The 27,383-nt window shown below is 39.7% G+C and overlaps 1 protein-coding gene across 4 annotated transcripts in view; it reads right to left on the bottom strand.

The window, feature by feature from the left end:
* The window catches only part of AKAP6 (A-kinase anchoring protein 6), a 598,070-nt gene that overhangs the window by 368,865 nt on the left and 201,822 nt on the right, over positions 1-27,383 (bottom strand). For all 4 annotated transcript variants that reach the window (XM_029238347.1, XM_029238344.1, XM_029238345.1 and 1 more), the window contains one exon: positions 4,281-4,638. In XM_029238347.1, the coding sequence (XP_029094180.1) occupies positions 4,281-4,604 (324 nt within the window). In that variant the 5' untranslated portion in view covers positions 4,605-4,638. The remainder of the gene's footprint in view (positions 1-4,280; positions 4,639-27,383) is intronic.

Below are 27,383 nucleotides of genomic sequence, written 5' to 3'. Positions count from 1 at the left end.
CTGGAGAGGGTGTGGAGAAAAGGGAACACTCTTGCACTGCTGGTGGGAATGTGAATTGGTTCAGCCACTATGGAGAACAGTATGGAGGTTCCTTAAAAAACTACAAATAGAATTACCATATGACCCAGCAATCCCACTACTGGGCATATACCCTGAGAAAACCAAAATTCAAAAAGAGTCATGTACCAAAATGTTCATTGCAGCTCTATTTACAATAGCCCGGAGATGGAAACAACCTAAGTGCCCATCATCGGATGAATGGATAAAGAAGATGTGGCACATATATACAATGGAATATTACTCAGCCTTAAAAAGAAACGAAATTGAGTTATTTGTAATGAGATGGATAGACCTAGAGTCTGTCATACAGAGTGAAGTAAGTCAGAAAGAAAAAGACAAATACCGTATGCTAACACATATATATGGAATTTAAGAAAAAAAAGGATGTCATGAAGAACCTGGGGGGGGACGGGAATAGAGATGCAGACCTACTGGAGAACGGACTTGAGGATATGGGGAGGGGGAAGGGTGAGCTTTGACAGGGCGAGAGAGAGTCATGGACATACACACACTAACCAACGTAGTAAGGTAGATACTAGTGGGAAGCAGCCGCATGGCACAGGGATATTAGCTTGGTGCTTTGTGACAGCCTGGAGGGGTGGGATAGGGAGAGTGGGAGGAAGGGAGACGCAAGAGGGAGGACATATGGGAACATATGTATATATATAACTGATTCACTTTGTTATAGAGCAGAAACTAACACACCATTGTAAAGCAATTGTACCCCAATAAAGATGTTAAAAAAAAAAAAAAGAATAGGGGTTAAGAATAGCTTCTTTGAGAAAGTGACATTAAATATAAAACCAGAGGAGGGAGCCCACCCTGAGCATTTTCCAAAAGCATTTCTCAACTAATTTTTTTTAAGTTATACATCAACAGGATGGCAGAGAAAACTGTGATGACAAGATTTAGAACAAGCAATGTGAAAGGGAGTCTGAGGCGTGTAGACGAGTTAGGTAAGGGTAGCTCCTTTTTTGTGCTTGCCTTTCACAGAGCAGAGCACAGGCCCCTCCTCGCTCCCAACCCCTGCTCAACCTTCTCCCAGGCTTGTGCCTCCAGATATTAGAACTTGGCTGTGCCGCTGGCCGACTGCTTGATGAGGATCCAGAATCTGCGAGGCAAAGCTAGAGCTAGGCAGAGGCAACAGGAAAAGCTGTGAGGCAAGAACTAGACTAACATTTCTTTTGAACTTTCAATCCGCTTGGAGCTTTATAAACAAGGGGAAAGTAACAGGAGACACGGCAGGAGAAGCAGGCAGGGGCAGAACCACAGGAAGAGGTTTGGGTTTTATTGTAAGCCAACAGGAAGCAAGGGAGTTACATGACTGGATTTACATTTTTAAAAGATCCCACTGGCTGCTGTGTAGAGAATAAACTGCAGGGTAGTAGAAGAGGCTCTAAAAGTAGCCCAGGCAAGCAGTGATGTGGCTTGACTAGTGTGGCAGCAGTAGCATAGGGGAGAAGTGAATGGATTTAGGGCATATTTTGGAGATGGATCCCCAGGACTTGTTAATAGACATATATGTGGGGCATGGAATCACACTTTGGCTTGGCAAAAAAGTGGTGCCTTTTACTGAAATTGGGAAGATGGGGTCGGGAAGGCATTCAGAGCTTTTCAATGGGCATATCAGTTTGAGATGCTCACTAGAGATACAAGATGTCTCTTAGGCAGTTGGGGCTCCTGGGAGAACACTGGGATGGATATATAAATTTAGAAATTATATGCGCCTAGATGGTCCTTAAAGCTATGGCATTCCCATCCCTGCGATGGTTATTTTTCATAGTAAATTAATAAACTGAATAATTCACCAAGGCATGGAGCCAAGGGGGGATGCCCCATAGGAGATAGCTGGCCTTTCCCCGGCTAGGCCTGCCCCTCTGCTTTGCCATACACCTAACTTAAGAGCTGCTTCTACAAGGTTGTTTTGCTGTTGTTTTGATTCCACATATAAAATTCTGTAACCCAGTTCCCCTTTATTCTTGTGGATCAGTGTGGAAATCTGAAGAACTGACATGTATTTAAAATCTTTTTCTTTAATGTATCAAAGTGCTTATTTGGTTAAATTAAAAAGTTATGCAAATAAAGGGAAAACTTAAATAAGCAGATTAGGAGACCAAAACTAAGCCCTTGTGTTAACAAGGCCGTAGCTCACTGACCAGTTTGTCGACTTTGGCCTCAATGTGGAAGGGCTCTATTATTATAGAATATTCTAGAACATTCAGAGAACGTTGGTTAAGTCACTTGATGAAATAAGCATCAAAAACGGAATGATAGAAATCCTAGAATTAAATTAACATAAGACAATTTCACTTCATCCCTTTAGCTGCTGTTGATGAACTACTATGTGACTACTGTGCTGACTTCCTGCCCTCCTGGGGCTCCTTTCTCAGCAGGGGAGACAGACCACACTGTGGGACAGAGCTGAACGGAGGCAGTGAGATGCCTTTTGAGCGAGGTGAGAAGGTGACAGGCAGTCCCAATGAGAAAAAGAAGCAAATTGCCCCACAGGGGATTTCTCAACACTAAACATAATCCCGGTTGACTGTACAAAAACTTTTACATTCCTATTTGGAATTAAAATTTAAGTTTTCACTTAAGTGCTATATTGATGTAATTAAATGAAGTTAGTTGACACACTGTTTTCAGGTGCCCTTAGCATTTTTAGTGGAATCTTCTAAAGATATTTCCATTCCCCCCATTCTCCTTTATCGTTTATCACCTTTTCTGTGTAGATCTGAAAGATTTTAGAGAGCAACAGTCATCTTTCCTTGCAAACCCAATCCTGTATTTCTTTTAGGGAGCCACATAAGTAAGTGCAACATTAGAGGGAATGGAGGAGGGGGTGGGGTGCTGCGGAGCCCCCTGACTCCCATCTCACTGCAACCCGGAGGAGCTGGGGAGCTGCTCCTCTGATTGAAGGGACTGTGCTGCAGGAACTGAGAGATGCCACTCCCTGCTGCCACGGTGGGGAAACCAGTCGGGCTGGCATTCCGTTAAAGCTCTGTCCGTTAAAGCGGGCTCCTAGCCACCTCTGATACCTTTCATGCTTGCTCTTTCCCAAGAACCCGAAGAAAGAAGGCCACCCAGGCCTGCTCAACCTGGGAGAAGCCCAGCCACCTTGGCATTCTGACCCTTTTGTTTTTTCTCTTTCTCTTCAACCCCCTCCTTCCCTTTCTTGGGCACTCTCTCTCATGGGGCAGCTGGGCCCAGGATCTGCTGAACCAGCCTGGGAAGGCTAAGCCAGCTCTGCTCTAGGCTTTGGGGCACATAACGCTCTCTTAATTGTCCTTTCCTCTCACGCTGATGGCTGCATCTTATGTCATTTAAGTATTAAGATGCAAGAATCTGTTTGGTCTTTGGTTTCAGATCATTTAAAATGAACCAGCTGAGGTAGAGGAATTCTCCTTAGTATCTCATCTAACTGACTAGAAATTAACATTGGGGTTTGGGGCCAATGTCCTAATTGGTTATAAATCTGCCCTGCTTTGCCCACCATTGACCTGAGCATGTATTTCCCTCGGGGACCCGGAAGAGAGGAGTGGCTATGGCAGGGCAAGATTCACGGTATTTTGGGGTTCCTAGGCCAAAATCTCTATTAATAGCACTCTTTACTAGCATCTCCGTCTCATTATTATCAACGGTCAGGCTTTTTAACGGCTCTCTAAAAGTCACACACATTTTTTTAATGTCTAAACTTTAGATGAGCTGTTATAAAAGCACCTTTGTTCTGCATGATGTATTGTACCTTTTAGAATGTACTCATTCTAAAAGGAGAACACCGCCCTTCTCCATCATGCGAGAACCCACTGTTTGCCACAAAGGCAGCATCAACTTCAACAGAAGTTAGTAATCACACACATATACAATCACTGCTCAGTTTGATTTTTTACCTATGAGAGTCTTTGTTAAACCTTTTGTAATATTTTTATTCTTTACTACTGATTTCTATGACATTGCACAAAAATTCCATCCCCCCATTTTTCCTCGCTTCTCCGCATTATCCCCTGAGGTCAGTTTTATTCTAGATGTTTAGCCCACAAAGTAAAATGAGGAAAGAATTCCACCCATGTTTATCTACAAAAATAATGGTTTCAAACCTGTTATTCTGTTTTTCTTCTTGGATGCTTTCTCCTTGAGAATTACAGAACTCAGGCTCTAGGCACTACAGCCACCTTCAGACTTCTGTCTGGAATGGACCTGAGCCCAGAGACCTTCCTTACCTTTAGTTGAACTAGATGCACATCCACATGCTTGCTGTCCGAGTCCTGCTGGACTGAATAGGTTAGGTCTCGGACCCTCTCTGAGGTCATCCGGAGCCAGGTCTCAATTTCAGGTAAGTGGAGGACAATCTTCCAGTCGGCCCCTGTATGCAGTGGGGGTGGCTTTTCGTACTGCTGGTCAGAATCCATGTCTTTCATCGCCTCTTCTCCCTCACCCTGCTCCACAGTGGGTGTCAAGTTGATGGCCATGGGTGAAGCATCAGTAGCCATGGGATCCAGGTCCTGTGACCTCAGAGGGGAAAGTGTCACGCTCATGGTTAACATGGAGAAGTCTAAGCCTTACTTCTTTCCAAAACAGCTGAAAGGCAAAAGGAAAAAAGAGAGCAAAAGTCAGACAAGATTCCCAAATAAAGGAATGGTACTTCACAGAAGAAGCAAGATTTCTAAATTAAGCCAAGTTTCTAAATTAAGAAACCATAGCTCATAACAAAAACAGAAAGAGGTGTTTTGAGTTTCTACCAACTAGAGCCAAGACCCAGCATTTATCCAGCGATTTCTAAGCTATTGGAAGCGTCCTTCCTATACTGGTTCAATAGGAACACAAAACAGTGTGGTACTGCCTATCCCAACATCCATTCTCATCTCATTCCTTAATAACAAATTCCTGATTTTCAGTTGTGCATATTCCTGCCAAGAGTTTAAAACTACATTCGCTATCTCCATCGGAGCTCACTGTGGTCATGTGGCTAAGTTCTGACCAATGAAGTGTACGGTTTCTTTTTAAGATAAAGTTGATTAGTTTACTAATGATCTAGCTATGTAATTTATCTTTCTTCTGTAACCAGTCTGATATAAAATAACAACTTTTAGGATCTTGTACTTTGAACACTTTAAATAGACATTATTTTTAGTTTCAAGAGAAAGTTCTTCAAGGCAATGGGTTTCTTTTCCTTTTCTAAGTCTTTTTCTAGTTCTATACATTCAAGTTAGTTTATAACCCCATTCCTCCAAAGATGAAAGGCGGTTGATCAAAATATGAAATTAAATGTGATTGTCAGAAAGTAGCTATATTTCTTTATATTCTTAAGATTAACTTAATAACAAAAGCAAAACTATTTTACCTACAAACGTGGAAGGGAAAAGTCAAGAAAGCTCCCAGTTTGACTAGGAATATGTAACCTTCCACACAGGAATGAGCACAGGGAATAAAAAGACTTGTTGAATTGACAAAAGCCTTAAGAATAAGTTATTCTCATGATATATTATTTCAGAAGCCTTTTAATGCTGTAGCATACTGCCTCTCCCCCAATTTCTTGAGCATTTTATTTTTAAATTAAATGATAAGGGGGTTTACAGATGAATTTTTGAAAACAAAGTTATTTGCAAAGAGCAAAATATTATGTCATAAGGTAAGTTTATCACTTTGGTACCTGCCTTAGAGAATGGTTTTAGGCTTCAACAGCTTTCCACACCTGATTGCAAGAGGGAGAAATCCATGCCCCACATTTTTAACCACCCTTGCATACAGTCTTTAAAATAACAATAATACTAGACTTGACTATTTTTTGAAACCAATTAGAAGATATCAAAATTTCACTGGGAGGGATGAAGCTCCAGGAAGAGTGAGCTACCACACTACTTCTTAATAAACCATACCCTAGTCTCAGTCTCTGATTCTGATTTCCAAAAGCACTTTAAAAATTTTAATCAATTCACTGCCTTCTGGGGTGGTGAACCACTATTTAGAATCACTGTCCCAGAGAAGGAATCTGATACACAAAGGTTAATAAAGGTTTTTAGTGCAAGGTCAAAGAACTAGTAATGAAGAAGTCACTGGTGTCACAGTGGTTCCCTCTTCTAAGAAACCAGACTCAAGCAAACCAGAAAACTAAGTGCCAGGCCAGTGTGAAATGAACTGTTTCACCTTCACCCACACACTCACTCAGCTCCAAGCCCCTACCTAAGAGCCCTGTACAACTGAAAAACAATGCTTGGTCATTGTGTTTTCTCTGAAACCCCTAAATCGAGGCAAGGCCTCCTCTGAAATACATATCTTACTGTAAACTAAAGAACATACCAAAGAATTGGCTCAATGTAATTTATATCCCAACATACATTTCTATATATACTATCAGGCCGTGCACCAGGCAGGCACAGTGCAGTTTTGTGTGGTTTGGAGCAAGATGCTCCACATTTGCGGGTCTCAGTTTTCTCATCTGTAAAATGACAAAATTGGACTAAATGATCAATAAGATTCCATCTGACCATGAGAATCTGTAATTACCTAGGGTTATTTATCCAGAGATTTCTAAGCTCTAGGGTTATTTATCCAGAGATTTCTAAGCTATTAGAAGCATCCTACCTATACTGAGAGCTATGTAGATACTAAATGATGGACCTCCATTTCACCAAAGCAGGCAAACGGCATCAATGGAAAGAATGGAAAGAAATAAATTATTACCATGCAAACACATTTTGTAAATCATTATTTACACATTATATGTTGCTAATTCTTTCCAGAGGAATAAATATGGGAGATTCTTCCCTCTGGGAGTGTGCACTTAAGACTGATAACACAGATGTGGTTATATATGCAAAGGACAAATAGAATAAAATAAAAACATTAAACAAAAATGTAGCTGGTGTGGGCTTCCCTGGTGGCGCAATGGTAGGGAGTCCGCCTGCCAATGCAGGGGACACGGGTTTGTGCCCCGGTCCGGGAGGATCCCGCATGCCGCGGAGCGGCTGGGCCCGTGAGCCATGGCTGCTGGGCCTGCGCGTCCGGAGCCTGTGCTCCGCAACGGGAGAGGCCATAGCAGGGAGAGGCCCGCGTACCGCAAAAAAAAAAAAAAATGTAGCTGGTGTGCATCACACATGAGTAAAGGGCAAGGAAACCTTATATTCAAGCTGCCAAGGCAAAAGTTACCTGCATCTACAAAATTTCAACCTGCATGTGATGTTTCCATATTTAGCTGATCAGACTATAAACAAGAGAATTTCCATAACCCAAAACAGTGAAGCAAAGCAACGCTTTACTCAAGTTTTATTTCAACTTCTATTTATTTTCCTTCATATACAGCTTTGTCCCTGGGGAAGGAATACTGTATGTGTCATAACAGCATAGCAAGCTCAGGAAGTGGCATAAAATTGATTAATTACCCATTTTCATGGAAACTAATTACTATAAACATTTAATTTTCAACTCCAGTAGTTCACATTTAGATGTACCACCCATGGATAACCAGCCTGTATTTCTGATTTTCACAAAAGCACATCTGATTTCCAAGATAAATTTATACTTTAAAGGAAAACTGCCTCATATTGTAGAGATCTACAATAACAATCTTTGTGTGTATTTTTCCTGTCCTTATCATGACTATTCAAGCTTGCTTTCCCATCAAATTAATTACTCCATTTGAATGCAAACAAATAGTAGGAAATTCAACACAACTCTATATATTCTTCTAAATTCTAAGTTTTCTATTTTTTTTATGCAAGGATCCATCCAATAAGATTCCTTTCTAGTCACAGAGAAATTTGAAGAAAAAAAAAAAAAGCCAGTAGACAACAACTTCTGACGATGCAAATGAAGCACTGATTCAAGTACATACAGATACCCATGCAGTTATATCTCTGGCTGCAAAGCTGCATGAGAGGAGGGATCAACCAGCTTTTTGGAACCCAATGACCTCCTGTTCTCCACCCACCCCTCTGCCCCCATCAAATGCTTATCTGTGGCCACGTTTCCAGCATTAGAGATAATACCACCTTGAACCCAGCTGCTGTTAAAAATAACACAGATCAAATCCTTTCCTTTCCACAAACCCAAAGAAGATTCAACATTTAAGGTGCAAAAGTCAAAAGCAGTAAAGATTTTAAAGGTTTTTTTAAAAAAAATTTGTGCTAAGGCTTTTTCTCACCACACTCTATCATCCTATAGAAACAGAAGAAACATACCATGGCTTGCTTACTAACCAAGGACTGGTGCTGCTACCTCCCTGACAGTCCACAAATTTTCAGTCGAAACCTGATGTTAGCAGAATATATTCAATTTGAATAAGACATTTAAATCAGGAGCGTGTTCTTCGACCAAACTAGGAAGCAAAAAAATGCAGCTACACACCCATCAAAACTGCCCACCTCTTTCTCCCTTCTCTTGTGATTGTCTCTCTTAGATAAAAGGACAGAAAAGCTGGAAATCAGCTGACTGTACTCACTGTAAATGCTTTTGTCCCTAAAGGCCCTTCAGGATTAAGTGCCTGGCTCCTCCTCCTCTCGCCCCCTCGGTTCTCTTCTTGTAGCCAAACAAGATAAAGGCCGGTATCAGGGCTGCTTCATGCCAGCAGGACACTGGTGAGTCTGTAAGGCACCAGCTTCAAATGCCCTTAGTGGCCTAAATCTCTTGCAAAGAGAGGGCTACTACACTGTCCCTATTTGGAAGCTAATCTATAAGCTCCAGGCTTGTAAGGTTATAGGCTGGGCTTTTGCAGCCGTGATAAGTGAGTTGAGAAAAAGGAGACAGTTGCCAGAACAAGGATCACTATGGAAAAGAGTATTTGGGTAGACAGAGCACAGTCAGGCACGGTTCAGAAGAACCAAGACTGTATACCCCAAGACTGAGCAAATCCTAAAGCAGGATAAATTTTAAAATGTATAAATAAATTAATAGTACTATAGTAACATAACCAGCTGACAAAGTCAATCTGAGCTAAATGCATTCAAGCCCTCTCTCTTTTCTTAGGAAGAAACTGTTCTTTCCAAACAAGAGCATCTTCACGTGTATAGTTTGAGAGGTAGTCTTATCATCATGTAAATCACCCCCAAACCTAAATACTTACTCTCAATCTTTCTGTGCTCTGCTTACTGCCCCCAAAATGAGAGACTAAAGCATAATTCAGGCCAAATTAGCGAATCTGCTTGCTACAAAGGACATGTTACAAAACTGGGGTAGAGAAAATTAAGTTAGGCATCACTAAGTGTGCTTTTTTCTCTTGCTTCTTTTTTTTCTTTCATATTCTCATAATCATTCTTCACAGAACCTATTCACAGAGACTGAATTTTGAAAGGGAAAGAAAAGTTCCACTGGAATGTTTTGAATTTTGTCTCTGGCTAGCTCTCATGCTTTGACTGCATTAAGGAAAAATAAATAAACTCAAGAGGTGAACCCTATATCCGATTCCAGGACTCTAGAATCGGGCTCTACAAAAAAAACCCCACAAAAACAAGCTTAATAAATTGCTTAATTAAATGTCGCAGTCTACCCAGATGAATGAGGCTCTAATTCAACACCTAGTTTTAAATCTTGCTGCCTGTCTTACTCTCTGGCCTCTTGTGAGGTCAAGGGTTGGGAAACTTTAAATGGCTTTAAGCTTTTTAAGAGGAGAGCCGAAGAATTCCTACAAAATATTAAGTTAAATCTGTACTTAAGGGAAAAAAGAGTGAGTGGCTTTTGTAAGATGCTCTAAGGAAGTTTCCATAATCACTGATTCCTCCTTCTCCTTGGCCCTCTTCTCCTCCCAGCCCCACACCCTCCAGCACTCATCTGGAGTAACACTGATAAGTGAGATCTGTGGTAACCCCAGATTAGGCTCACTTTCTAATCCTCCTGCCATAACAGAGCAGCCTGCAAGTGGATGTCAGTGAGAAGAAAAATCTCAAGCTTTAAGTGCACAGGCTTGGGGAGCAGGAAAGGGAGTGAACACAGCACGTAAATACAGGGGCCCAGACAGATTTCTACAATTTAAAAGACCTTGGTGTTATCACTGATGTTCCCCCCAACACTTTTCCCCTTTACTATATCCTTTTGTATGGCTGTCCCCTCAGGCAAATGGCTGATTACATCTGGTTAATCACACAGAGACCATGCACCCTCTCCTGGGTCTCTCCTCAATCACTGCTAACTCCCTTGCCCAGAGCATAGGGTCTTCTGTCACCCATAACACACTTCATCAATCATCTTCCTTGCTCAAGCCGTCCGTCCTCCTACTACGCGCGCCCACCCTGCATTATTCAGATCCTTCTCCTGTGGCGTGGACACCCAGATTGACTCAGTTAGTCATCACACCTCCCATGTCTTCCTTCCACCACTACAGTGGTCAGCTGCTGTCACTCAGAGATTCATTTGGCTGCATCACCCCACTTGGGGTGGATTTGTAAAAATAATACATAATTTATACAGTTGTTACTTTTGTCAATGCTATTGATACAAAGAAAATGAAACAAGATTCATTTCAAATCAACTGACATTACTGAGAATCAACTATATATAAGGCATTATGTATATCTATGACTCATCAGATTTACTTTCAAGGAAATTATAATTTAATGGGGACAATTTCCCTCCCTCCACTCTCCCCTAACACACACACACACACACACACACACACACACACACACATCTACTGATACCTATTACATAGGCAGGATGTGGGCAAAGCCCTGTGAGGCCCCAGTGGAATGGCATTAATCCGGGATGGAGGAAACATAAGGAAGAACCTTTACTGAAGAAGGAAATACTTGAGATGCGCTTGTAAAAATGGCTATGATTGGGCTTCCCTGGTGGCACAGTGGTTGAGAGTCCACCTGCCGATGCAGGGGACACGGGTTCGTGCCCCGGTCCAGGAAGATCCCACGTGCCGCAGAGCGGCTGGGCCCGTGAGCCATGGCCGCTGAGCCTGCACGTCCGGAGCCTGTGCGTCCGGAGCCTGTGCTCCGCAACAGGAGAGGCCACAATAGTGAGAGGCCCGCGTACCGCCAAAAACAAAACAAAACCAAAAAATGGCTACGATTTAGATGGGCAGAAAGAGAAGGGAGATGGGGAAAGAATTCCAGGCTGGGAGAAATACATGGACAAATATACCAAGAAGTTGGGAGAATCAGCAAATAACTCAGTGTTGAGAGGAATTGGGAGCTTGATGGGAACTGGGAACCGGAAACAGATAAGGCTATAAGGTAAATTGCAGCCATGTTATAAGAGGGCTTTGAACACCAAACTATGGAGGTTGGAATGAGTCTCACAGGGATCAGGAACTCTAAAAAGATAGCAAAAGAAGAGAAATAAAATTACAGTTGTTTGCTAGAATGAGACAGAAAAATCAATATACAAACTCTTATTTACCAAGAAAATGAAATGAGAAATCAGCATTATGAGAGAATCAACATCTTCTTTTCCGGGTAGACTTCATCAATATAAAATGTAAGGTTAAAAACTTCTTTATAGCCCATAAAAAAACAGAAAGAGAGACTGATTCAGATCTAGAAGTCTGACTTTTAGATCAGAGTGATTAAAGGAGTTCTGTGCTCTGTTCTACCTACTCCATTAAATATAAAAAGAGTTCTCCATTTTTAGCTCTCCATTAACCCTAGCATCATAGATTTGAAGTGGAAAAAATTTTAGGATCATTTTATGCAATGTTTTTTCTTAATCTAAAAAGTTTTAATTAATTAAAAAGTAATATATATTAATTCAAACATTGTAAAAATAGATAACACTGAAGTTAAAAGATCCTCCTCTATCCCAATATTCTCATCCCCAGTCAATAAGTGATAAGGGGCTATTTAGCTTTTGTGCCCTCAATATGTAAAGTAGAAAGGAAATGAGCCCTAAAAGAAAAGTTGTCTTTAAAGATTCTGAAGCCTAAATTCGTTGGTTATCTCTACTAATGAAGCAATATAGAAGTGTTTGCTAATGCAGTGTTTATTTACCAGGTATTAATAGGTATTCTACAAAAAGTTGCCCCTGACAAATAAATTGAGAGTGCTAGGCAACTTCTGGGAAGAGACAGCCAACTGAATATATGTGTCTAATTTGGCTCCCTCCAGAAACCTCACTAACACTACTGCAGAGTGGTTTTAGTTTGAAATTTGTTTTTGTTTTTTTTTAAGTATAAACACTCAAGAATGGGAGGAAAAATAGTAATATTTTTGGAAGCTGAAAATCAGATGAACGAGTGATAAATGCCTTAGCCAACCCAAGAAAACAAAATCCTAAACTAATGGCACAGAGAGGAAAGAACCAACCTGATTTTACTTCATAATTCTTTAAGTATTTTGAAATTGCTGGAACCAGATACCTCTGGAACTGGAGATGGAAAAGTATGTAGTGAAAAATTAACTTTACCCAAAAAAAAGTCTGGCCTTTGTTCCAACTCCTAAGAGGTAACCTCTAAACTTTCAGAATTTCCTGAGTGATAGGATTATTTTTGTTGTTCATGGTGCGCCCCTCAGATGACACCTAATAGTCTATACTAACAAGGTGATGCATGATAGGGGCTAGCCAGACAGAAAGACCATTCATGTAATTAGAGGGTTGGGGCTTTGAGCAACCACATGGGCAAAGATTCAATCATTCATGTCTAAGTAATGAAGCCCCAATAAGAACTAGGACACTGAAGCTCAAGCAAACTTCCAAAGTTGGCAATACCCCATGAGTATTGTCACACACCAAGGGCAAGAGGTAGTGCATCCCTAAGGACATGGAAGCTTTGTGTTGGGAAACTTCTCAGTCCCAGATTCCACCCTATGTGTTTCTTCCTTTGGCTGGTTCTGATTTGTACCCTTTTGGTATAATAAAACTACAATTATAAGTATAGCACTTTCCTGAGCTCTGTGAGTTGATTTATCAAATTATCAAATCTGAAGGAATCTGTGAGAACCTCCAAATTTATCATTAGCTAATCTCATGTGAGGACAGCCCTGGAGACCCCTGAACTTGCAGCTAGTGTCAGAAGTCTTGGGCAAACTAGACAGTCTTGGAGAACTGTACCCTTAACCTCAAGTTTGGCCTAACTCTGGGTAAAGGGGCAATGACACATTGAGAAGATTAATTCTGATTTAAAAATGTTTAGAAGCAGTTAGAATTCTAGGTCTTTCCTTACTCTGTGTTGCTGGGTAGGTGTACCACTCCAATTCTAGAGCTTTATTCTCCAGAAAGAATCAATCAAAGGGTCTCTGGACTTAGGGACTCTGGGCAGTTGAGTATAGAGTTACCTTGAAAATAGGTGAATTAAGTTAACATAGGCATTCTGAGTGCTGAGACCATCCCCAGTCCCCTTCCACAACTTGACTCTCCTAAGCCTTTATCCTCCAGTTAGCAGACTAGAGACCACCCCCCCCCCAAGAAGATCTGATCAGTCCAAGAAGACATGATACTGAAAATTGGCACATCCAGATGACCCTACAATGACATTCAGTCAATAGGCCTACCCACACACTCAGAGCATTCAATCAGCTTTCTAGTCTCCTACTCTTAAATATGATCAGGCAGTCAAGGATTAGCAGAGATGAAGGGAAAACTCTAATTTGGATAACAGGCCCAAAGGAAGCAAACAAAAAACCTCAACCTAGAGGAAAGATTATGCAAGGAGAAGATGATTTTGGTGAAAAAGAAAAATGATCAGAGATAAGCTATTGTATCCATGAAACAAGAACAGAATTTTATTTTTTAAAAGAAATATTTATAGAACAAAAAAATTTGGCAAAATAAAAACATGATTGCAAAAAGGGAAATCTCAATACAATGGCTGAAAATAAAGTTGAGGAAATCTCACAGAAAGCAAAGAAAAAGATAAATAGACAAAAATTAGGAGAGAAAGATAATTAGTGACCAATCCAGGAGGTCCAACACCTGAAGAACAGGAGTCCCTGAAGGCAAAAGGGAAGAGAAAGGAAAATATCATTAATAAAATCTTTTGAGAAGTGAAGGACGTGAGTCTCTACATTAAAAAGACCCATCTAGTGTATGAAAATAGACTCACACTAAGACACTTTCTTGAAATCCCAGAATATTAGGAAAATAAGATTTGGGTTAGAGGTAGAGGTATATACAAAGAATTATAAATTAGATTGCTTTGGATTTCTCAACAGCAACTGTGATACTGTGATTTATAATAAAAATATATATTTGGTCTTTGTCCCCATTTCTGGCACACAGCGCCTAAAGCTCTTGGAAAGTCCAAAGCACAAAAGCAACGAGAGCATCTTTTGTTATAGTATTTGTTCTTTTGTCCTCAGTTCCTGAAATAGCTCCAGAGCCATAATGGTGAAAGGAGTCTTGTTATTCTTGTAAGTCCCTTTCAACCACACCTGAGTTTATGTTAATGAGGTGACTTTCAGAAGGGATGGGGGCTGATTGCCAGGGAAACCAACCCTGATTAGGAGGTTGGAACTTTTGGTCCCACCCCCCAACCTCTGGGGAGAAGAGTGAGGCTGGAGGTTGAGTCAGTCACCAATGCCAATGATTTAATTAATCATGCCTGTGCAATAAAGCCCCCATAAAAACCCAAAAGGACAGGCTGTGGAGAGCCACAAGATTGGTGAACGAGAATGCATCCACATGCTGGGTAGGTGGTATGCCCCAAACTCCACAGACAGAAGCTTCTATGCTCGGGACCCTTCTAGACACTGCCCTATATACCTCTGTATCTGATTATTCATTCGTATTCTTTAATATCCTTTGTAACAAACTGGTAATCTAGTAAGTAACCTGTTCTCCTCAGTTCTGTGAGTAGCTCTAATAAATTAATCGAACCTAAGGAGGGGTCATGAGAACCTGAGGAGGGGGGTGATTTACAGCCAGTCAGTTATATCCACGGGAAACAATCTGGATTTGCAATTGGTACCTGAAGTGGGTAGGGAGAGGGGGGAAGTCCTGTGGGACTGAGCCCTTAACAGGTGGGATCTGACACTATTTTCAGGCAGACAGTTAAATTATAGGACACCAAGCTGGTATCACTGAGTCGCTTGGTGTGGGAAAAACCACCACACATTTGGTGATCAGAAATGCCAAAAGTGAAGAACAGTACTGAGAGCGGAAGAGACACACAGGAGTGTGACCTTCCATAAGAGCAACATTGATAGCTAAAAGACAATTGTTTTCCTCGAGAAGGAAAAAGAGGGGACTTCCCTGGCAGTCTTCCCACTGCAGAGGGCATGGGTTCGATCCCTGATGAGGGAAGTAAGATCCCTGCATGCCACAAGGTACGGCCAAAAAAATTTTTTTTTAATTTTTAAAAAGGAAGGAAAAAGAACTCTAGCATATAATTGTATACTGAGAATAATATAGTTTGATAAAAAATCAAATGTGAGGATAGAATAAGAGACTATTTTCCAGACATTTTCTCAAGAGATACCAGTCTCTTTGGTAGATACTCTACCAAAAAAAAAGAGTAAACCAAGAAAGAGGAAGTCAGGAGACACAGCAAACAGGAGATCTAGCACCCCAGGGTGGTGAGGAAGAGAACTCTAAGGATGCCAGCCATACACCTGGGCAAGGAAGGCATCCAGCACAGATTGGAACAGGTCACAAGGCTCTCAGAAAGACTTCTTGAAACAGATGACACTGAAAGAAAACCTGATGCAAATGAACATACCAAGAACAGATTTATTGATCTAGTGGAGAATTGGGGTTGAATTAAACACATAGAAAACTAAGCAAATAACAACAATAAACTCTAGAAAAAAGTTAAAAGGTATACAAAAATAGAATAGGAATTATATTATTCTATGTGGTTTAGCTAAAAATTGCATTTACATATTCTTAATATAAACACTAAATGTTGGTATAATCCAAATCACAACATAATTTTACAGGAAGAACTGGGGGGGTAAGAATTGTGTGTGTGCACACATGTGTACGTGTGCCCCTGTGAGAGAAAAGTAAGGGAGAGAGAGGGATGGGATCAGGGAACAAGCTAAATAAACTCCCATCTTTCATAGTGAGAACTCAATAGATTAAAAAAATAGAAAAAATACTCAGGAGGTAGCCATACCATTCTGTTGTTTTAAGATGAAGGTAGTTACGAAAGAATCAGCTAACAGATGAAAAATGGTTGCCTCTGGAGAATGGGAAATGGAAAAGAAGGTCTAAGGGCTGCTGTTTGTCTAAAATCCCAAAACTACTTACTCTCAACTATTTGTGTATAAACACATAACTTTAAAATATCTAGATTAAAAAATGAAAGTGTTTCTTAATTGCGGGACAGGGCTTTAATACTCTCTGATATATTGAGAATCTCCAAATAAGGGGTAGGAATATTTGGTGCCTTAGTTCCCAAACTTATTTGACTATGAAAATGATTATTTTTGTTTTGTTTTGTTTTGGGTAGAGAATGTCACCAGACTGGATGGGGCACTCAGTTAAAATGCTAAATTTAAACTTGTACCTACCCACTTGTTTAAACACTATATTTTTAAATACAAAATGCTTACTGTGATTCAGTTCAATAATAAGGTTGTATTTGTGTCAGTCCAATAATTCCTTTAAGAAATAAGTCTTCCTATGAACTAAATCTGATATCATAATGAAAGCCACAGGTGATTAAGTGACTGAGTTTACAGGTTATTTCATTATTTGTCCCATGAGTAGATTTGTTCTGGAGTGAATAACTTTTATTTCTGAAGACAACTGAATCAGACTGAAATACAAAATAATGAACTTAAGCCAAATCTTTCAACTAATATTACATTTGTTTGTGCTACTCATGCTGCAACTTGAGAACACTTCAAATAACTACCCACACTGCTGTTCTTTCATAAACAGAAAGCATTTTACGGGTGATGAACCCTCATAAAGACCAGGATTTTCAAAAGCATTATTTCCTATCCACTGTTATTTCCTACTCACCCTAACCTCCCAGACATGCAAAAAAAGATTTTCTTTAGAAGATTCTGATGTCAGATTTTAAAATACTAATGGAGACAGCAAAGGCTCTTAATATCCAAAGGTCTGATGTGATCAGAGATCCTCCCTCTGAATGCTCTTTACTACAGAAAGAATAATTAAAGGTCTGGTACTATATTTACTTTTCAAAGAAACAATTTCAGCACGGTAGAATCTATTTATTTCAAATATTTTACAATCATTTTGCTTTAAAATTTTTGTATCAAATTCATTAGATACTGTCAAGCGTTTCTGCCCATCTAGTCATCTAACTTGAAGGTGGGTGTCTGATAAAGTATGACTTGCTCCAACATGAATTGGTGTTTTAAAAAATAATTCCTATAATAAATAAAAATTCTACATCATGGATCTTCAAGGAAAAATAAAATATATATTTTCTAATGAAAAGCAGATACATAGTACAAGCCCATATTTATTTAGTGTTCTGTATATGCTGGTAGACAATAAAAGCATGGGGCATGAACTAGCTTAGCATAAATTCACATTCATTTAATTTTTGTCTTTTTCTTAATAAATTATTTATTCTCTTGCCTAAGAAAATAAATAGCAATAATAGAAAGTGCTGAGTAAGAGCTAATGACTTAAAAGCCTCTAAAAACCTAAAAACCTAGCAGATCCTTCACCAACCCTAAAAATTGTTAGATTGAATATTACCAGATGCTTTGACAGATCTTCCTTTCAGCATATAGAAAAAAATATTTTATTTTTTTAATTTAGGTGGCTCCTCTAAATCATAGGGGTAAAAGAGACAAAATGATGAATACTATAATAGATCAACCCATACTCTCTCCCCTCTGTAACACAGCTAAAGCTTAAGTTGAAATCAAAAACCCTCCAGCCATTAGATTTTATCACTTACCACCAGCCTAGTCTAGCTGTGGTGTGGGAAGGGAGCAGCAGTTTCCCAGAGAGGTCATCATTTCTGAGGCTTTCACTTCTTGCTCTCCTTAGGTAAGTCTTGGATAAGACTTTATCATCAAGCACATGAGCACCTGGCAGTCATCCAAGAGTGATTCAGATGCATTAAAACTGACTAAGATTTTTATTTTAATTTTTCATATCTTCCTTACCAATAGTTAAAATTGATATGACACCCAGAAACAGTAGTTCCTTCTCCAATAGTCTCAGAAAAGCATCTGTTTATAATTTTTCAGTTAATGCTTCACAATCATATCATACATCACATGACACAGATATTTTGGGTCTTACTTAGTCATTTGCAGCCAAATACAAAAGAACCTCAGACAACTTCTGCTTGTCATAGCTTCTATTCATTGTGCCCTTTGCCCTGATCCTCTCATTGTTAATAGTTCCATATGATTCCTTGATCTGGATATTAAACGTCTTTTGAATGAATTTCTTCAACAAGAAATGTTACTTCATACGCTTGGAAATGAACAATCGAGAATATTTCTTCAATATATAGCCGACAATTTTTAAAATAAGAGTATTTGGAATGACCCTTTAATTAAACTGGAGTCTACAAGGTGAGAGTTTTGTTTCATTTTTTTAAATAATGTAACACAAGCAGCTGAGAGAATATGGTTTTTCTTTGCTTCCACCATAATGCTCAAAATAACATGAAGAAAACAGATTTAGACGGCTTTATAAGGAAGCAGAGGAATATAATGGCCTGACAGTTTTACGTATACCACAGTTTAAAGAAAAAAGGAATTTAATGAGCATCTCACTTTGACACTTTCCTGGTGCTATGGAAAACAAGTGAGTCAACACTTGTTTACCATCCACCTTCCAGGAACTTCAGGTCTAGGAAAGGAAGAACTAGCAGGGCTTCCCTGGTGGCGCAGTGGTTGAGAGTCTGCCTGCCAATGCAGGGGACACAGGTTCGTGCCCCGGTCTGGGAAGATCCCACATGCCGCGGAGCGGCTAGGCCCGTGAGCCATGGCCACTGAGCCTGCGTGTTCGGAGCCTGTGCTCCGCAACGGGAGAGGCCACAACAGTGAGAGGCCTGTGTACCGCAAAAAAAAAAAAAAAAAAAAAAAAGGAAGAACTAGCAGCTTCTGTGTGTACTTACTTGTCAACTGAACTATAAAGAGAAATAGGTTGGAGAAAAACTGATCTTGAACATAAAGAATAAGTCTGTACTTTTTTTTCCATTTTTTCCTTTTTTTACCAGCTTTATTGAGATATAATTGATATATAAAATTGTGTACAATTAAGTGCATGTGATGATTTGATACACAGAAATATTGCAAAATGATTACCACATAAGGTTAGTTACATCCATCAACTCACATAATTATGACTTTGTGTGTCTGTGGTGAGATCACTTAAGATATAGTATTATTAACTATAGTCACAAGGCTGTCCAATAGATTCCCAGGAACTAATCATCTTATAACTGGAAGATTTTCTCTCTAACAACCACTATTCTACTTTCCATATCTATGAGCTTGGCTTTATTTTAGATTCCACATACAAGTAAAATCATACAGTATTTGCCTTTCCTGTCTGACTTTTAGCCCTCAGGTCCATCCATGTCACAAATGGCAGTACTTCCTTTTTCATGGAATGAATATATATATATATCACCTTTTATTTACCCATTTGTCTGTTGATAAACACAGATTTTTCTCATATCCTGGCTATTGTGAACAGTGTTTCAATAAACATGGGGGTACAGATATCTCTTCCAGATTGCGATTTCATTTTCTTTAGATATATACCCAGAAGCAGGATTGCTGGATCATATGGTAGTTCTATTTTTAATTTCTTGAGGAACCTTCATACTGTTTTCCATAGTAGCTACATCAATTTATATTCCCATCAACAGTGCACAAGAGTTCCCTTTCCTCCACATCCTTACCAGCACCTGTTGCCACTTGTCTCTTTGAGAATAGTTATTCTAATAAGTGTGAAGTGATACCTCACTGTGGTTCTGATTTGTATTTCCCTGATTATTAGTAACATTGAGCAACTTTTCTTGTACCCGTTGGCCATTTGTATATCTCTTTGGAAAAATTTCTATTCAGGTCCTCTGCCCATTTTTTAAATTGGACTATTTGCAGGGGGTGGGTTGTTATCAAGTTGTATAAGTTTCTTACATATTTTGGATGTTAACTCCTTATCTAATATATGGTTTGCAAATATTTTCTCCCATTCCATACACTGCAAAAACTCTCTCTTCACAATTGAGTATTCCTGGCTCCTTTGTCAAATATGAGTTGACCATACATGCATGGTTTTATTTGTAAGCTCTATGCTCTATTCCATTGGTCTATGTGTCTGTTTTTATGACAGTACCATGCTGTTTTGATTACTATATCTTTGTAGTATAGTTTGAAATGAGGACCTGTGATGCCTCCAGCTTTTTTGTTCTTTCTCAAGATTGCTTTGACTATTCAGAGCCTATTGTGGTTCCACACAAATTTTAGGATAGTTTTTTTTTCTATTTTTTGTGAAAAATACCATTGGAATTTTAATAGAGACCACATTAAATCTATATATGGCTTTGAGTAATATGGACATTTTAATAATATTAGCGAGGTGGCCAAGATGGTAGAGTAGGAAGACCCTGAACTCACCTCCTTCCACAGACACACCAAAATCACAGCTACTTATAAAGCAACTATGAGAACAACCTGAAGACTAGCAGAAAAGATCTTCTACAACCAAAGACATAAAGAAGGAAGCATAAGATGGGTAGCAGACACAGTATAGCCAGGATTCAGATACCTGGGTCAGCTACCCACAAATGGGAGGAACATCATAATTGTAGAGACCCCCAGTGAGTCCTCATGCAGAGGCCCAAACCTCACATCAGGCTCCCCAAGCCAGGGCTCCTGCACTGGGAAGACAAAGCCAGGACATCTAGCTTTGAAAACCAGTGGGATTTGTTTGGGAAAGCAAGAGGGCTACAGGAAACAAAGACTCCACTCTTAAAGGGCACACACAATACCTCACATGCTCTGAGTCCCATCACAGAGGCAACAGTTTGAAAAGAGTCTGGGTCAATCCACTTGCTGATCTTGGAGAGCCCCCTGGAGAGGCAGGAGGCAACTGGGACTCCCCGCTTAAGACAGAGACACTTAGAGCAGCCATTCTGGGGAGTCTGTTCTACCACAATAACACCAGCACTGGCAAGTGCCATTTTGGAATCCTCTCTCTAGCCTATAGCACCAGGGACATAACTCAACTCACCAGTGGACTAGCACCAGCCCCAATCTTGGCCCCCCTCCAAGGCTGTGCAGACAGCCACATGGGGACTCAAGTCTGACCCCCAGTGAGCAAGCACCAGCCCCTAGCCCCCAAGGCCATGCATATAGCTGCAGCAGGACCTAGCCCCACCCTCCAGCAGGCCAACACCAGGCCCTAGTCCCTCTGGGATGCACAGACAGCCACAGGGGGACCCAGCCTCACCCACCCCCAAGCCACACAGCCCACTGCACAGGAAGCCTACCCTGAAGCCACCACATGAGGCATGACCTTGCAGCCAATCAGGCCAGGGGAGAGCTTGGCCTACCAGTGCACCCACAGTAATCAGCCCCAACACAATAGAAAGGCAAACTCATCCCACATTGAGGGCAACACTATAGTGTATAGCTCTGGTGACCAGAGGGGAGTGCTTCTGGGCCCCATAGGACATCTCCTACTTGAAGCCACTTCTCCAAGATTGAGAAATGTAACCAACTTACCTAACACATTGAAATAAACACAGAGAATTGAGCAAAATGAGGAGACAGAGGACTATGTTCCAAACAAAGAAATGAGACATAACCTCAGAAAAAGAACTAAACAAAGTGGAGATAAGCAATCTATCCAATAAAGTGTGCAAGGTAATGATCATATAAAGATGCTTTCCAAACTTGGGAGAAGAATAGATGAACAAGTGAGAATTTCAACAAAGAGTTAGAAAATATAAAGAACAGTGCTGAAGAATACAATAACTGAAATAAAAATATACACTAAAAGAAATCAACAATAGATTAGATGATAAAGAGGAACAGATCAGCAATCTGGAAGACAGGATAGTGGAAACCACCCAAGCTGAACAGAAAAATGCAAAAGGAATTTCAAAAAATGAGGATAGTTTAAGAGACCTCTGGGACAGCATCAAACATACTAACATTCATATCATAGGGGTCCCAGAAGGAGAAAAGAGAAAGAAAGGGGCAGAGAACTTCTTTAAAGAAATAGCTGAAAACTTCCCTAACCTGGGAAGGAAAACAGACATCCAGGTCCAGGAAGCATACAGAGTCCCAAACAAGATCAACCCAAAGAGGTCCACACCAAGACACATTCTAATTAAAATGGCAAAAATTAAAGATAAAGAAAGAATCTTGAAAGCAGCAAGAGAAATGCAACTAGCTATACACAATGAAACTTCCATAATATTATCAGCTGGCTTTTCAGCAGAAACTTTGCAGGCCAGAAGGGAGTGGTACAATATATTCAAAATGAAAGGAAAAAACCTAAAACCTACCTGGCAAGCTTATCATTCAGATTTGAAGAAAATATAAAGAGTTTTACAGAAAAGCAAAAGCCAAAAGAGTTTAGCACCACTAACCTGGCTTTACAAGAAATGTTAAAGGGACTTCTCTAAATGGAAAAGAAAAGAATATTGTGAAAGGAAAAATCTCACTGGTAAAGGCAAACATACAGTAAAAGTACTAGATCAACCAGTTATAAAGCTAGTAGAAAGGTTAAAACACAAAAATAGTAAAATCACTATATCCACAGTAAGTAGCTAAGGCATACACACAACAAAAAGACATAAAATATGATGTCAAAAACATTAAACATGGAGATGGTAGTAAAACTGTAGGGTGGTTAGAATGTGTTCAAACTTAAAAGATCATCAATTTTAAATAATCATATATATGAACCTCATGGTAACCACAAACCAAAAACCTATAATACACACACACACACACACACACACACACACACACACACACAACACAAAAGAGAAAGGAATCCAAGCATACCATTAAGACATCAAATCACAAGGGAAGACACCAAAAGAAGAAGAAAGGAACAAAAAGAACTACAAAAACAACCAGAAATCAATTAATAAAATAACAGGAAGCACATAATCATCAATAATTACTTTAAATGTAAATGACAGAGTGGCTGAATGGATAAAAAAACAAAACCCATATATATGTTGCCTATAAAAGACTCACTTCAGATCTAAAGAAACACACAGACTGAAAGTGAGGGGATGGAAAAGGTATTCCATGCAAATGGAAAGGAATAGAAAGCTGGGGTAACAATACATATATAAGACAAAATAGACTTTAAAACAAAGTCTAAGACTTTGTAAAAAGAGACAAAGAAAGACATTACATAATAATAAAGGAATCAAACAACAGGAAGATATAGCAATTATAAATATATATGCACCCAACATAGTACCTAAATACATAAAGCAAATATTCACAACATAAAGGGAGAAACTGACAGTAATACAATGATAGTAGGGGACTTTAACACCCCACTTAAACTGATGGACAAATCATCCAGATAGAAAATCAATAAGGAAACACTAGCCTTAAATGACACATTAGACCAGATGTAATTAATAAATATATACAGAACACTTTATCCAAAACAGCAGAATACACATTCTTTTCAAATAACATGCTAGGCCACAAAACAAGTCTCAGTAAGTTTAAGAAGACTGAAATCATATCAAGCATTTTTTCCAACCATGATAATATGAGACTAGAAATGAACTGGAAGAAAAGGCTGCAAAACCAGAAACAAGTGGAGGCTAAAGAACATGCTACTAAACAACCAATGGAAATCAAAGAAGAAAATCAAAAAATACCTGGAGAAAAGTCAAAATGGAAACACAACAAACCAAAATCTTGGGACTCAGCAAAAGCTAAGAGGGAAGTTTATAACAACACAAGCCTACATCAGGAAACAAGAAAAATCTCAAATAAAAAATCTAACCTTACACCTAAAGGAATTAGAAAAAGAATAAAGAAAACCCAGAGTTAGTAGATGGAAAGAAATAATAAAGATAGTGGAAATGAATAAAATAGAAACTAAAAAAACAATAGAAAAGACCAATGAAACTAAGATCTTATTCTATGAAAGGATAAACAAAATTGATAAACCTTTAGCCAGGCATGCTACTGACGTCACACTTTACATCTTTTTATGTTGTACATCCATTACCAAATTATTGTAGCTATAGTTATCTTTAATGTTATTGTTTTTTAACTTTTATACTAGAGACATAAAAGTGTTTCACACACCACCATCACATTAATAGGGTATTCTGAATTTGACTAGATATTTAACTTCATCAGTGAGTTTTATACATTTTCATGTTGCTATTTAGTGCCCTTTCATTTCAGCTTGAAGAACTCCCTTTAGCATCTCTTGTAAGCAGGTCTAGTGGTGATGAACTCCCTTAGCTTTTGATTGTTGAGGAATGTCTTTATTTCTCCTTCATTTCTGAAGGACAGTTTTTGCCTACAAGGCAAAAGGGATATAGTATTCTTGGTTGGCAGGATTTTTTTCTTTTAGCACTTTGAATATATCATCTCACTCACTCCTGAAATGCACAGTACTGCAGAGAAATCCACTGATAACCTTATGGGGTTTCCCTTGTATGTGACAAGTCATTTTTCCCTTGCTGCTTTCAAAATCCTTTCATTTCTTTGACCTTTAACATTCAATTGTAATGTGTCTCAAAGTAATCTTTGGGTGGATCTCATCTGGGATCCTTGGAGCTTCCCGTAACTGAGTGCTCATATCTTTCCTAAGATTTGGAAAATTTTCAGCTATTATGTCTTTCTTTAATCTTTCTGACCTTTCTCTCTTTTTCTTCTGGGACTCCCATGATGAGAATGTTCATTCGTTTGATGATGTCCATAATTCAGGTAGATTTTCTTCAGTCTTTTTCATCTTTTCTCCTTTTTGTTCCTCTAACTGGCTAATTTTTTTGAGGTTAATTTGTGCTTTTATTTGCTAGCATAACTTAACTACAATGGCCTGAAAACTTTTTTGATATAAAAAATACATTTTATATCACAATCCAACAAACACACACTTATCTAATATGTATACATATATAAGTGAAACAAAAGTTTCCTAACTGGCTAATTTTAAATGACCTGTCTTCTGGTTCACTGATTCTTTCTTCTGCACGAACAAGTCTGCTGCTGAAGCTCTCATTGAATTTTTCAGTTCTGTCATTGCATTGTTCAGCTCTAGGATTCCTGTTTCATTCTTTTCTATGGTTTCTATTTCTTTATTAAGCTCATTTTGTTCATGCATTGTTTTCCTGAGATTGTTTAGTTGTCTATTTGTGTTCTCCTGCATTTCATTGTTTTTTAAGATGATTATTTTCAATTATTTGTCAGGCAAATTATAGATCTTCATTTCCCTGTGGTTGGAGGTTTTTTGGTTTCCTTTGGTGGTGTCATATTGCCTGACTCTTCATGATCCACGTAGCTTTGCATTGTTTTTTGTGCATTTAAAGGATTGAACACCTCTTCCAGGCTTTACAGACTGGTTTCAGCAAGAAAATACCTTCTCCTGTCTGTTCCTTGGGTTGATGGGACTACCTATAGAATCACAGTTATGCTGGGTTGGAGCTGGTTATGAGGTTGTTGCTGGGTATGCGGTGAGATCTATGGTTGGCAGGCTTGTTATCAGGGTCTCAGGTGGATATGGATCATGCCTGGTGCCCAGGTGGCTAGAACTGCCTCTAGTACCTTATTCAGTAAGGTGGTGCTGGGATAAGTGTCCACTTCAGGGTCCACAGTGGGGTCTTCAGACAGTGGATCTATTACCAGATGTGTGGCAGGTATAGTGTCCGGGACGATTGCTGCCTGGTCACTGGATGGGTCCCTGTGTGGGCAAGACTGACCCTGGACCATGGCTGAGAGAGGCTGAAAGCAAGCCCCAGGGCAGTTTCAGTTTCCACAGCCAAGACTGAAGTCTGCAGACCTGCCTCTGGAGGCATGGATCAGTGTGTCTCCCACCAGGTCCCTGAGCAGGCTGGACTGGTCCCTGACTGTGACTAGAGGGGCTAAAGCCAAGTGTAGGGCCTTTCAGGATCTCCTGAAGCACAGACATGTCTCCCACCTGGTCCCTGAGCCATCGTAACTGCTCATGGACTGTGGCTGGGAGGGCCTGGAACCAAGTATAGGGCCCTTTCAGGATCTCCAAGAGTTCAGACAGAAGTGTCTGCTGCCTGGTCTCTGTGCCAACAAAACTGCTAGCAGACTGAGGCTGTGAAGGGACTGGAGTAAAGGGCCCTTTCAGGATCTCTGAGGGCACAAATGGGAGTGTCTCCTGCTGGGACCCTACAGCCTCAGGACTGTTGGCAGACTGGCAGACTGTGGCTGTGAGGAAGCTAAAGCCACATATAAGGCCCTTTCAGGTTCTCCTGGGATGCAGATGAGAGTTTCTCCTGCCTGGTCCCTATGCCAACAGGCCTGCTCATGGATTGTGGCTGGCAAGGGACTAATGCCTAGTCTAAGGCCGTTTCAGGATCTTCAGGGCACAGATGAGAGTATCTTCTACCAGGTCACGTCTCTGTACTTTTTTTTTTTGTTAACATCCTTATTGGAATATAATTTGCTTTACAGTGTTGTGTTAGTTTCTGCTGTATAACAAAGTGAATCAGCTATATGCATACGTATATCCCCATATCCCCTCCCTCTTGCGTCTCTCCCCTATACTTTTTTTTTTTTTTGCGGTACGCGGGCCTCTCACTGTTGTGGCCTCTCCTGTTGCGGAGCACAGGCTCCGGACGTGCGGGCTCAGTGGCCATGGCTCACGGGCCCAGCCGCTCCACAGCATGTGGGATCTTCCCGGACTGGGGCATGAACCCGTGTCCCCTGCATTGGCAGGTGGACTCTCAACCACTGCGCCACCAGGGAAGCCCCCACTATACTTTTCAACTAAGTTTCTGAGTCTATAGTACAAAAAAAAAAAAAAAAAAAGCTCTCTGACTATCATTACCAGGGTTCTTATAACCTTTTACATTTACACTTATATATTTAACCTTCTTTTAATATAACAAGATTTATATACATATATTTAAATATAACAAGGTTTATATTATAACATGATCTCTGTGATCATGCATACTTTTACCATGAAATTTAAAATAATTATCTTTATGAGGGCAGAACATTTTTAAATAGCATCTGGGGGCCACACTATGCGGCAGTCATTTGAATTAAATAACATTGTTTTTTATTATTCTAAAAGTAATCAAAGGTCTTAAAATAACAATGGTAATTCTTAAACACTTGAGTATCTGCTCAGTTAAGGCACTGCGGTAAGCACATGTGCAAAAAAATCACCCTAAAAACCTTAGGAAATGCACGTGTATTGCATACAATAACAGTGTAGGATGACATCATCGGATGGCTAATAGTCTTCTACACCCATATATTGCATTACACCTCCCAAAAATTCAACATCATGCA

This window comes from Monodon monoceros, unplaced genomic scaffold (genome assembly GCF_005190385.1).
Source record: "Monodon monoceros isolate NGI ecotype Baffin Bay Population unplaced genomic scaffold, NGI_Narwhal_1 Super_Scaffold_21, whole genome shotgun sequence".
NCBI lineage: Eukaryota > Metazoa > Chordata > Mammalia > Artiodactyla > Monodontidae > Monodon > Monodon monoceros.
This window is presented reverse-complemented; position numbering and strand designations above follow the sequence as displayed.